Here is a 13,159-nt window from a genome sequence, read left to right on the forward strand (position 1 = left end):
AGGTACCTTGTCCCTAAGCATTGAACAGGGCCACTGCTCTCTCCAAAAGAAGCAAGCCACGATGGGCAGAGGCAGCTGAATGTGAGTTTGAGGACGAGGCAGGGTTAAGACGGAATCTAATGGGGTCATAATGGGGGATGATATATGGAAATGAAGCATAAGGAGAGGTAGAGATGGAGGTGGAGGAGAGAAAGGAAGCAGGTCCCTCCCTGTTGACTTCGTACTAGCACCAGTCTTGGCAAGCTCTAAAACCTTTATTATACCCTTTTCCCCTTCCCCCCTTTATTGCCACATCCAATGAAAGAATCATTACGTATCTTCTAATGCAATCCCCTCATTCCACAGATGCATAAACTGAGGCCCAGAGAGGTGACCGGGCTGTCCAGTCATATGCTGAATCTGTAGCAGGATCAAGACCAGACTGTGTCCTCCCCACTCTCAAGCCCATGTGCCCTCTCCCACCCTTAACCAGCTCCACTAAAGGAAGGCAGGGCTGCGGAAGGAGAACTGCAGGTAGACAACGAGTAGGCAGAGAGAGGCCCAGAAGAGGCACCAGCGAAGAGACAAGAAGTTGTAACCGGATCCCGCCTGGGCCCTCGGCTTGGAGGCTTCAGAGAAGGTGTGGGCGGTCACCTCCTCCTCCAGCAGCTTCTCGCTGGGCTTCCAGTGCACGATGCCCTCCTGGCAGGCCTCGCAGAACTCTGTACGATGTGGCCCGCTGTCGGGGCGGCTGGCCACGTGGATGCGGTACTGGCCACCGTCCTCGTCGTAGCACTGCTCGCGCAGGCTGGTGATGAGGTTGTCCACCAGGCCCTCGATGTTCTCCTCCAGCATGCTGGACTCGTCCTCCCTCGCCGTGCCGCACTCATAGCACAGCTGCTTGAAGACACGCATGCGCACCGAGCCCATCCGCCGGGCACGGTCCAGATGCATATGGAAGAGGATGACCACGTGGGCAGACTGCCAGGTGTGCCAGCACCAGGAGCAATGGAACCTGCCGGGAGGAGAAGGAGGGGTGGAGAAGGTGGGCCTCCCAGAGACAACCCGCCCCGAGGAGCTCTGAGTGGGGAAAAAGGCCTGTGTGCCGGTGCTTGGAGATGGAGGCAGAGTGTTTACTGCCCTGTGGATTCCTTAGCACTCCAAGGCCTGCCTGCTATCGCCTCCTCCTGGTGAGCACCCCTGGGACCCAAGCAGCATCCTCAGGAGCCAGTGCCCGAGCCATCTGGCATCCAGCAGTGCTCTAGAGCGTGCCTCCTGCGGTCTCAGCTACCCCTGAGCCCAGTGCACCCAGGTCTTGCACCTGGGCGCTGTGCAGGGTCATTCCCCCTCTCTGGGCTTCATTTCTCATGTGTGAAATGAAGTGTGTTGGTGTTCAATAAGGGTCCTTCCTCTGTGAACTCCTGCAACTCTAATAAGAAGGATGACATACACCATCTAACTCACACATCTTGCTTACTCTGGGGAGAAGAGAGGCCTCTACTTGTGCCAAGCACAGACCCTGGCACACTGTAGGTCCTCAGTATGCCACTGAGAATGATGGGATGGGTAGGATCAACTGGCTTTGGGAGGAACTACCAAGTTTAGTTACTACATCTTCACAAAGAACGCTCCCCAGTCTCTTGACAAGTCATCTCTAGATCCCACTCTAGCCCTGCAGTGGGGACTGGAAAAGTGGGTACTCATTCCCATTGCCACTCCTCACACACACACAGACACACACACACACACTTTGTCTCTCTCTCTTACACGCACACAGGCCACTTGGCCTAACCTGGGTTTTCTAGAGTCCCAGCCTCAGGAAGTGTGGTGGGTGGTAGCCTGGGGCTCATCTAGGCCAGCCCCACTCATTCCCCCCCATCACTGCCTGCACACTTCAGTGATGCAGCACTCCTTACCTCCAGGGCAGTTCTTTCCTTCCCTGAGACGAGCCTCCTCCAGGCCTCTGTTACAGAGGCTTCACAGGCGGTCCATCCACTGAGCTGACCCTGCCCTCATCACTGGCCCTTTCTGAATCCATTGTATGATGGCCTTGAAGGACTTCTGATGAGGATCTCAATTCAATCCAACAGACACCACTCAACACCTACCATATGCCAAACACCACTCAACCCAGGCTGTGGGATGGAGACAAGGCCAAGCCAGTCCCTGACCCTTGAAAGCCTGATCACATGAGCATAGAACAGTACCCAGAATGGCCCAAGTCTGGGTTGACAGGTCAGAGGAACCTAGTTGGTACTGAACCAGGAGAGGTTACCCTGCCCCCAATGCTGGGCGAGAGCTGCAGGGCATCTGACTGTTTAGAGACAGAGTGAACCTGTGCACAAATAAGCTCATAGGCAACAGTTCTTCAGCCCTTCCTGAGGCCAGCTGGGAGCCACAAGTCACCAGCCAGGAGTAAGAGGAGCTTATCCCTGAGGCAAGAGGAGACATAAGTTTGCTGAGCTCAGCCCCTAAACTCTGGATCCCAGGCACTCAAGTTTCCAGGCCTCTGCCATCTCTCCCAGCAGGCAGTTCAACTGCTTTATGTTTTCAGTCTCCTTCTACACCTTTTTACATCAAGCCAACCCAGAGTTGCTTCACCTCCATCAAACCAGGCCTCACATCTTAAATTCAAAAATATCAGATCTAGGGGCAGGGGAGCTTAAGAAGCATCTCGTCAGCCCTTTATTTCACTGAGAAGAGACTGACGCACAGATAGTAAGAGAGGCATCCACGTACACACAGCTAGTTAGAGGCAGAGCCAGTGCCCAGCACATAATAGGTACCCAACAGATGCTTCTTGAATTGATGGAACTGACATGAATCCGCCAACCTCTGGCTTTCTGTGTTCTTTTTTCACAAGCCAGGTTTACTCCAATAATTCCAGGTCTTGGGACAAGAGTACAAATGTGGGCTCCCTACCCACATCTTGCCTCCTCTGTTCCCATCCTCAGCACCATTCTGTACCATGAGAAGCTTCAAACACATACACATGTGAACAGCCCAGCCTTTGTGCCTGTGTTCTGGCTACATCTCCAAATCACAGTCACCTATTGGCCTCTCTCGAATCAAAGGACACAGGGAAAAGGCCTGCACAGACCCTACAGATGGCCTCCTTTTAGATCATGATTTGGGACTGGGACTACAGAAATCCCTGCCCAAACTACCACAAGACTTGAGGTAGTTTGGGCAGGGATTTCTGTAGTCCCAGTCCCAAATCATGATCTAAAAGGAGGAAAGGCATGTGGACTTTAGACGGCCTTGTCCCCTTGGCCTCAAGGACTCTTTGCACTGCGTTGGATGTGCAGTTCCTATAAAGAGTGGGACCATGGGCTCTAAGTTCCTAAAGAAGGTTTTGCTCAAAGTTAAATCTTTTTATCACAGGTACATAGATAATAGAGCTAGAGTGGGTAGGATCGATTTTCTAAGACCAACCCCCTCATTTTGTAAATATTAAAACTGAGAGCCAGAAAGGGAAACAGACTTGCCAAGTTTACAGGGCTACTTGGCTATATAGAGCCAGTTCATAGCACATAGCAGGTGGTCAATAAATATTTCTGTATTTGGATCAATTTGGATTAATCACTAAACATATCTAGGACCACAGCATAGCTGCACCCCCCCACATCCCCCCAACTTCTAGGTTAAGGCTTTCCCCAGTGAAACTCATAGCTTCCTTCCTTTAGTTCCAACTCACTCTTTAAATGTCAGAGATTGCAGGGACGTAGAAGATATTACAGCTCTTCATTTAATGTGGACAACTAAGACCAAAAGATAGACCATAACTTGCTCAGGATCACCCAGGGAGTTAGTGGTATTGCTAGGATTAAAACCAAGAACTCTGTGACCCAGCCGGCTATTCTTTGTCTTTTCCCCCGTCTGAGCTGACACCAGAATGAGCCTGCCCCAGGGACGGGGCTCTATCTCTCCTTGGAAAGTACCCCACAGCTGTGACCCATGGACTGTCTTCAAGGTCCCTCCCCACTGAGCCTCTCACCTGCCTGAGGCATGCTGCTCCACATACTGCTTCCAGCCAGGGGTCAGCTCACTGGGCTTGAGGTTGGGGTCTATGATGAGCTCCCAACTGTCTGCGGGCTTTGCCACCTCCATCTTCTCATAGAAGACTTTCTTCCACTCACAAGTGGTCAAGCTGGTACACATAGTCCTGCTGGCAGAGGTGGCAGTTCGAGCTCAGCCCTGGTGAGAACACAGAAACAGCACGATTAGGTGTGGGACAATTCAGTATCTACGACCTGAGAATCCTCATCGGCAGGACTGGGAGGAAACAGGACCCAGCTCCCTCCTTTGTTACCCTGGAACCTGTTACCATGGTAGCCAGGAAGGGCACCAAGAGGGAGGGCTGGGGAGAAGGGAAGCCCCAAGGGGGAGTTTCAGGGCCCTGAGCTAGGCTTGAGAGGCAGTGCTGGGTAGGACTGAGAGGAGCAAGCATGGTGGGAGGCCAAACCTCAGACCACACTCACCAAGGTTTCCAGAGGTCTCCAGGAGGCAAGGATATTTGGTGGCCCTGCTTCACCCAACTGCTCTTCTAGCATTCTCCACATCGTGTGCTATAGTTACTATGACAGCCTAGGAAGTCAAAGAGAAATGAGGGACAGGGAAAGGCAGAGCCTGCTGCTTCCACACCCCCTGATGTGCTGTGACCATCACTTACCGTGTGTCTAGCACAAACTGCTTGACCAGTGTGCTGGCCAAGGCAGATCAGATCAGGAAACTGAAGTTTATGCAACCCCTAAGTGACTCATCCAAGATTCAGATCTAGGCCTTCTGAAACCAAGCTCATCTGTTTATTTATCTTAGTACTATTGTACTCCTAAAAGGGAATTGAGTGAGCAGTAACATCTCTTTGTCAAGGGCAATCTCAGACCAGTTGGTGAGCTAGAATGTAATTTCATATGCCACGAAAAACACAGTAATAACATTTCAGATTCATAGCACCATAGAACTGTTAGAGTCCATATTCAGTTCCTAGTCCCAAGCCAGGCTAAGGCGGCTACTGGAGGAGTGAGTTTGTTCTGTGCTGCAGGCTCCTGCTGCCTCCATTGCTGCTAAGCTGGAGCAAGAGAGCATCCATAGCTCTGTGATGCCCAATTTAAATTCTTTAGAGACTAGAGGGGAATTTGATTTCAAATTTGGTAATCCAGGTGAAGACATGGTCACCTGAAGGGAGGTAGCCTTGAGTGTGGAAAACACCAGGCATGTGGCTGCTTACTCTAGCTTTGGTCCAACTTCCAGCTGTAATCATCTTATAATTCTTTAATCCGGAAATCTGGATCCCTGAACATGCGGAGTTTCAACAGTAAACAGCATCAAGAAGTGAAATAGGTTGCTAAGAACCAGAAGTTCTTGGTGTTGAGTTGCCAAGTGGTTTTCCGGAAGGATGAGGTCAGGGGCAATGTCACTGGATTCTCTCTTGAAATGAAAACGTGTTACTCTAGTGGCTTTGTGCTAAAGACCTCAGAAAGGACACAATTGTCTTAGAACCATTGGTAGCTCTAGAAGAGCTCTTTTATTTTTAAAAATCTGATTTGTTTCTTCAACTCTTCATTTCTTAACCAAAATTTCTTGACATTGAATTAAGACAACTGAGGCCTAGAAATGGAAAATTACTGGCCCAAGCTCTCAGGACTGGGTAGCTCAAACCTCACAGGGGATTCCCTCAGAAGCCAGTTACCAGATCAGGTGAGACAGAGGGATCCATGAATGGCCAGGAATTGAATGAAGCTGAGATGAGCTTATGGCCTGGCCTAGACCCTCGTGCCAGGAATGAACTTCTGAGAAATATTATACCCTTGTTCCCAGAACAAATGGCAATAAAGGAAAAAGAGAAAGAGGATGAGAATTGTCAGGGTTTACCTGTTGTGTGTGTGTGTTTTTTTTCCTCAAATGATGCAATCCCCTTAGGCCTAGTGTCAGGTTTAATTTAGCATAGCAGCTCTCTAAGCAGAGATCAATATAATTCATCTTTCTGTATAACAGCACCATTTTCACTTTTCATACAATCGGTGGGCACAATTACTACTTCAGTTTTCCGCGAACGGCACTGTGTTATTCCAGATCCCATGATTTAAGAGCTTACCAATGTATATTGTGTACAGCTGTGGCCACATCACACTCTGGCAACTTCATTATACATCTTTTATCTAGGTTGTACTTTTTCAAATAAAGAAATTGTTATTTCTTTACAAAATAAAATACTGTGCACCTATATTCTGCAAACAAATCAGCAAGGGGGAGAGGATGGATAAAAGAATGACTTCTCCCCTTCAATTTGGAGTGCAAGTGAATGAAGAGCTTTGTAAAATATTTATTATTCAAATTTTACTTATTAGAGTAATGTAAGAAATGCCAGTGTGGAGCCTAAAATGACAAAGTAATGAAGAGTTGAAAAGGTGTGTACATCAAAATCATCTAGGGAGTTTTGAAAACGATATATACCTCTGCCTCAGAGATTTCAATACATGTTCTTGAGGAGACAAATTTGCTCTCCACCTGCTCCAGTCCTGGGAAGGATCCCTTCTATTGCCAGCCATTGTTACTGATGCGATATGTTGTCCCACAGGCTACTGGAGGCCAAAAATGAAAAACGAAAAAAGAAGACTGAGTAAAATGAGCAAGTGGTTTATAATATGCCTTTCCCAGGAAATAGATCCAGGATGAATGCAAGCTGTGTCCTATCTTCTCCTGTCTCTCTGCAATTCAAAGAACCATAGACAATGCTATAGGGTGAATCCAAGAGCCCCTGGGGAGTATTTTCAAGCGATATTAGGAAGGCCTCTCCATCCCCAGGTTGTAGCACTTGGCGAGAGCATGGTCCAAGCTCGCACTCTTTGGGTGGGAGCTGACCTCTGAATCTCAGGGGAGGCCACACAGAGCAGTCCGTGGCTCTCTAATAGTGGCGCATAGTGTAGAAACAACATGCCAGGAAGACTTCAAGCTGCCCTTTTGTTAATTGGCAGCAACCGGAGCAACTGCAGGCAGGTGACGTTCTGTTTCTGCTGATGTCCAAGGGTCCAAATTCTATGCGCTGTGCTTCTCAGTACTCCAAAGGCTCTGGAGTCTGTATTAAGAGTGGCCATATCTACTTATCCTTTTTTCAGGGCCTTATTATCCTACGTAGAGATTTGCTGAAGAATTATCACACTATTTATGGGATGTAAATAAATAAATAAACAGATGGAAATAGGGTGTACTCCATGCAAAGGAGAAAAAAAAAAGAGATGGGGGTTGAGTTGGGAAGGAAGAATATAGAGGGTCTGGGGACACTTTCAGCGGGTACAGCCTATGCTGCTTCTGTCCAAGAGGCTGAGGGCCTTCTTCAGAGTTCCTTAGCTATACTCAGAGAATCTGTTAGTTTCTGTTGAACTGAGGCTCAACACACACAAAAATAGCCATGACTCCTCTCTAGGACACTCCCAGCCATCAAGGCAGGGTGAAAAGGGAGCATGGGATAGATTATGCCAGCTTTTAAAGCATCCATTCTAAAAATAACAGTGCTGGGGTCAATATCCTGGGCAGATTTTTAAAAATACATATTTTTCCTTTTAAACCCACATTTACCCAGGAGAACGTGTGTAGTTCCAGGGCTTTCCAGGAGACACCAATTCACACAAGGAAAGGACCCATTAAAGCTGAGTCCATTCCTGAGGCAAGTCTTTCACTATCAATAGAACCAATTTTACCTTGAGTGTCTATCTTTAGGAACCAGGTCACCTTCCAAATACTGATGGGGATTTCTCGATGAGCAGTCAGAAAGGCTGTTTGGCCCCAACACTGAGCTCAGTTAACTTCCTTGGAGACTTTCCACACGCAGAATTGACTGTGTACTTCAATTTATATGGGAGTGAGGAGGGAAAGGACTAATACACTCATTAGTATTATATTTACCCTTAAGGCTGGATACTGACTTTCCTTTTTTTCTTATCCAAAAATTAAGATGAAAGTGTTCAAGTGCATAAAATTGTACAAACATTACATAGATATTACATAAACAGGCAGTTAAAAGCCCCCAGTAAAGATTTAAACAGACCACTTAGCTCTGACATTGGAATCAGAAGATACGTAGTCAATAGGAGTCACAGGCCCACAATGATCAGGCTGTGCTTAGAGTTAAGTTAAATATTCTAGAAACACTTCAGTTTATTTCCCCAGTTGTCAAGCAATTGGAAAGAGCAGATCTACACACTATAAAAATGCTTTCTCACTCCCAAGGATAAGGCAGGCAGGTTTAATAGTAAAACAAACCATATGAGTTGCAGATCTTACACAAGATGTAAAGCAAAGATGTCAAACGAAGACGTTTTACATGAGATGTAAAACAAAGCATATGAGATGCAGATCTTTAGATTTCTCAGGAAATTTGAGCTCCCTTGATATATGCTTATAGACGCTATAGTTAGAAAGCTACGTTTCTTGCAAAGTCCCAAGGTGAATGTAAGAAAAGCTTGGGAAGAGAGAATGCTACAAGAAAATCCACTGACAAGAATAAAAATAATTTTAAAAGAGAAAGATCCATTGTTAGTGAAACAAGCAAATGGCTGCAACTACAAGCCAGAACATCTAACAATTATAGTTAAATTTGGGTATAGAGTGGGAGCATATGAAGTGCCAATGCATGCCTCACTTCATCTCACGCAGACTGAACATTTCTTTTCTTTTTTTCTTTGTTCTTGGGACAGTCTCACTATGTCACGCAAGCTGGAATGCAATGGCATGATCTCAGCTCACTGCAACCTCCACCTTCTGAGTTCAAGTGATTCTCCTGCCTCAGCCTCCTGAGTAGCTGGGATCACAGATGCGCACCACCACACCTGGCTAATTTTTGTGTTTTTAGTAAAGATGGGGTTTCGCCATGTTGGCCGGGCTGGTCTCGAACTCCTGACGTTGTGATCCACCCACGTTGGCCTCCCCAAGTGCTGGGATTACAGGCGTGAGCCACCGAGCCTGGCCAGAATGGGTATTTCTTTAAACATGACCCGCCCCAGTAGCAATGAACACACCTACCATGCACATTTGGGTTCCCAATACCGTTCTCCAGTTAAAACAACAGCAGCAAACGAGGTCTTCTTGGAAAAATTATATGAAGGCTCATTCATTCCTATGTCTGGAGGTTGATGCTGCCTGTGAGATGGGACCACAGCTAGGGCTATAGGACAAAACATCTACACATGGCCTTTCTATGGAGCCTGGGCTTCCTCACAGGATGCTGGCTGAGTACCAAGGGCTGGTGTCCCCAGAGAATCAGGCAGAAGCTGTGCCTCCTTTCATGAGCTACCCTCAAAAGTCACAAAGCAACACTTTCACCATTGCCCAGATTCAAGGTAAAGGAACATAGACCCCACATTTGGAGAGGAGGAAGGTCAAAGCTATGTTGTAAGAAGAAGATGCAAGTCGGGAGGTACCGTTGTGATGGTCTTTGGAAAACATGCGTCATCACAGCAGGTAGGGAGGTCAATAAGGCTTCCACAGAAGAAGTGTTATGTGAACAAACCCTTACAGGATGAGCAATTGGCAGCTAAATAAAATTTTTTAAAGGGGTGCTTTTCCCTAAGGAGGGGAACGCATGGGCAAACACTTAGAAAATGAAATGATACAGAATCATTCTTGAAACTCCATATCATTTAGGACATCGGGGTCACACAGAAGAGTGATGGAAGTTGAGGCCTGAGAGATATGTGGGACCTGGATTATGAAGGAGTTTTTAACATCCTGGGACAAGTAAGATTTTGCCTTAGAGGGGATATGAAATTACTAAATCGTTTTAGGCCTGAGCTACATGATCGTATTTGCATATCAACAACGTGCTATTTAAGCACATTGCTCTCTCTCCCTTTTCCCCATAAATTGGCTGGTGTCTAAAAATGCTGTTTCCATGACACACTTGCCATGAATTCTAATCCGCTTAGCTCTTTGCAAATCTAGATCCCTCTGTAGGAGGTGTGAAAAGGACCTTCACTCCGTTATCCAAAAGTGCTCTCTAGTGAGAACACTGCATTGAATACGCTTTTGTACACTCCCAATTGAAACCCACTGGATTAAGTGTCATGAGAAGATGGAGAAATAGTTAACAATGTTTTATAATGAAAAGTAATTAATGAGTTGGAATATTAAATTTTTAATGAATTTTTATTGTCAATAAAGCTTCTATGGACTATTTTCCCCAATGAAGGTACATGTGAACAAGAAATAGATACACTGATGCTTATAAGTCTCCAGTAGTACATCAGCATGTGACAAATGAACACAGACACCCAGGGGCTATATCTACCAAATTTGCCTTAAGTCTCCTACCTAGATTTTTTATGCTATAGGAAGACAGAAAAATCTTCATGTGGATTTATGCTGGTAGGCAGGGGGAAAGAAGGAGTTTGAAAATAATTTACAGTGAAGAGTAAACTCTGTGATGATAAAGTAGCAACTGTTGGTGCCAGTGCCATAACAGTTACTTAATCTGTGTCATGCCCTGAAAGGCAATTAAGTGAAGTCTGAGTGGGTAAAGAAACTCTTAAGATTCAGTCCAAAATGGCTTCAAGTCCAAGGGGACCCATTGATGGAAGCTGGTCATGGGCAACACCAAACTCATTCTATCCAGAGAATTTGTATGATGCAAGAAATAGCAAAAGTTTCAAGCTGATTCTTGAGGCATCAGAAGCTGGACAAAGAAACAGCAGACTAGTTCCTCATCTTAAATACTAGTCGCAGGAGTGGACCTTAATTTAATATACCTTAATTATAATAAAAGGTAATAGTGATAAAGTCCTCACTGTGCACTATGAGTTTTTCTAAGTACTTTACATGTATTAATTCATTTAAGCACACACAATAACCCTATGAGGTGGATACTGTAATTATTTTCCCCATTTAGATAAGAGGAAACTGAGACTCAGAAAGGTTGACTGATTTACTAGTGGTCATATAGTTAATAAGTGACAGTTCCGGGATTTGGACTCACAATCTGGCTTACTGACTATGCGTATTTATCCACTAAGCTATTCTCTAGGCCCAGTTTTTTGTTTTTTTTTTTCCTGTCTTCCCAGGAGTAGAACCTAGGCACAGTTTTTAAAGTAATAAACTCACTGTAAAATGTCAAATGATACAAAAATATATTAACAATTAAATGAAAGTTCCATATCCTCTTCACCCCACCTCTCGCTGCCCTTCGTTTTTTCCAAGTTACTATTTTTTTCCAAGTTACTATTGTTAAACTACTTTTTCCAAGTTACTATTGTTAAACATTTAGAATTTATTTGATTAAAAAATGCATTTGATTTTTAAAACATTGCAGTGTTTTATAGGATCTCTAATGTTTAAAAAAGTTACATGGCATTGACATCTTCCAAGTTTGATGCACAATGGCTTGTAAGACACAGACTCGAAGCTTGTTTGTGAGCCTCTGTTAGCTGAGCACTATCTGAAACCAGCATCAGTACCTCACCGTGGCTTGCATGTTCCACTGCACAGGCAGTATCTTGGGAATTTATTAAAATACTATCCCTGGTGGGCACGCCTGTAATGCCAGCACTTTGGGAGGCCGAGGTGGGCAGATTACGAAGTCAGGAGTTCAAGACCAGTTTGGCCAATATAGTGAAATCCCATCTCTACTAAAAATACAAAAAATCAGCCAGGCATGGTGGTGCGCACTTGTAACCCCAGTTACTCAGGAGGCTGAGGCAGAAGAATTGTGTGAACCCGGGAGGCGGAGGTTGCAGTGAGCCAAGATCACACCATTGCACTCCAGCCTAGGTGACAGTATGAGACTCTGTCTCAAAATACATACATACATACATACATACATACTGTCTCTGTGTGAAAGTGTTTATCTAAAGAGGGAGGAACCATCATTAAAAGTTGAAAAAATGTTAACATGATGTGAGGACATGCACTGGCAACATGTGTGTGATGAATAATTTTATGTCAACTTCACTTGGCCAAGGGGTGCTCAAATATCTGCTCGGACATGATTTCTGGATGTGTCTGTGAGGGTGTTTTTGGAAGAGATCAGCCATTTGAATTGGTGAATTGAGGAAAGCAGATGGCCCTCTCCGTGTGGATGGGCATCATCCAATCCATTAAGGGCCTCAACAGAACGGAAAGGCAATGCAGGAAGGTTGAATTCACTCTCTGCCTGACTTTTGAGCTGAGACATTGATCTCCTCCTACCCTCAACTCCTGGTTCTCAGGCCTTGAGACTCAGGCTAGAATCTACAAGATTAGCTCTCTGGCTGTCAGGCCTTCAAACTATGCCAGTGGCTTTCCTGGGTCTTCAGCTTGCAGCTGGCAAGACTGTGGGATTTTCAGCCTCCATAATCACATGAGCCAATTCCTCATAATAAATATCTTCCTAAATATCCACACACACACACATATATATAATACATATATTATATGTATGTATATGTGTATATTCTATACAAGCACACACACATAAATATCTATCTTATTGGTTCTGTTTCTCTGAAGAAACTGGGAACCATATGATATGTATGGTTCTCCATATATTTAGGTTTATATATATACACACACACACACACACGTGCGTGTATACAATATACATATACATATGTGTATATATTACCTAAATATATGGAGACCCATGCAAATACACATACACACACACACAGATACACACCCCACATATAGATCCTATCAATTCTGTTTATCTGGACAATGCTGACTAATACACCATGATTCTCTCTAAATGGGATTTCAGTAAAAGCCCGAAAACCTTTGCAAACATTTCTAGGTTTTCGACTGGAGGATTCCTGAAAGTGTAGGAAAAAATTCTCTGGCAATGTCAAGGGTCCACTCTGTTGGCACAAAGCTCTCTATGGGGAGTCAGGAGACCCAGGTTCTTATCTCAAACTTGTAATAACCCTAGACAAATCAGTTGAGTACCCTGAGCATCAATTTTCTAGATGCCGAATTAGGAATTTCAAAGGTGCTGACCTCTAAAACCCCATTCTCTGCTGCGATTTTGGATGTCTAAAGGCACCATGTGAAGCAAAGTGTGCTCACTGCTCCTAATGCGTGTAGCCACCCCTTTTGCTGTTTCTGTGCATCTCTATCCTGGTTTTGGTGTGCTTTTGCTTCCAATGGCTCAAAGAGTCTTCCAGCTTGGCCTGCACTTTAAGATCCAAGGAATATAGGCAGCATCCAAGGGAGT

The 13,159-nt window shown here is 45.2% G+C and overlaps 1 protein-coding gene and 1 long non-coding RNA gene across 2 annotated transcripts in view; one reads left to right on the forward strand and one right to left on the reverse strand.

Annotated features, from left to right (window-relative positions):
• Window positions 1–238: 238 nt before the first annotated feature.
• On the reverse strand, window positions 239–4,570 carry RTP2 (receptor transporter protein 2). The gene is made up of 2 exons (XM_033213031.1): window positions 3,977–4,570; window positions 239–994 (listed from the first exon to the last, which is right to left on the reverse strand). The coding sequence occupies exons 1-2, from the start codon at window positions 4,138–4,140 to the stop codon at window positions 478–480; spliced, it is 681 nt and encodes a 226-aa protein (XP_033068922.1). The 5' UTR covers window positions 4,141–4,570; the 3' UTR covers window positions 239–477.
• The window catches only part of LOC117084364, a 29,761-nt gene continuing 20,981 nt past the window's right edge, over window positions 4,380–13,159 (forward strand). The window contains exon 1 of the long non-coding RNA XR_004437414.1: window positions 4,380–4,552. This is a non-coding gene — a long non-coding RNA (uncharacterized LOC117084364). The remainder of the gene's footprint in view (window positions 4,553–13,159) is intronic.

The sequence above is a fragment of the Trachypithecus francoisi genome, unplaced genomic scaffold, assembly GCF_009764315.1.
Source record: "Trachypithecus francoisi isolate TF-2019V2 unplaced genomic scaffold, Tfra_2.0 Lachesis_group0, whole genome shotgun sequence".
Classification (NCBI taxonomy): Eukaryota; Metazoa; Chordata; class Mammalia; order Primates; family Cercopithecidae; genus Trachypithecus; species Trachypithecus francoisi.

Coding starts and splice junctions, on each gene's coding strand:
- RTP2 (XM_033213031.1), bottom strand. CDS start 4,140: ATGTGTACCAGCTTGACCACTTGTGAGTGGAAGAAAGTCTTCTATGAG. Junction 995..3,976: donor GAGCAGCATGCCTCAGGCAG/GTGAGAGGCTCA, acceptor TCCTCCCGGCAG/GTTCCATTGCTCCTGGTGCT.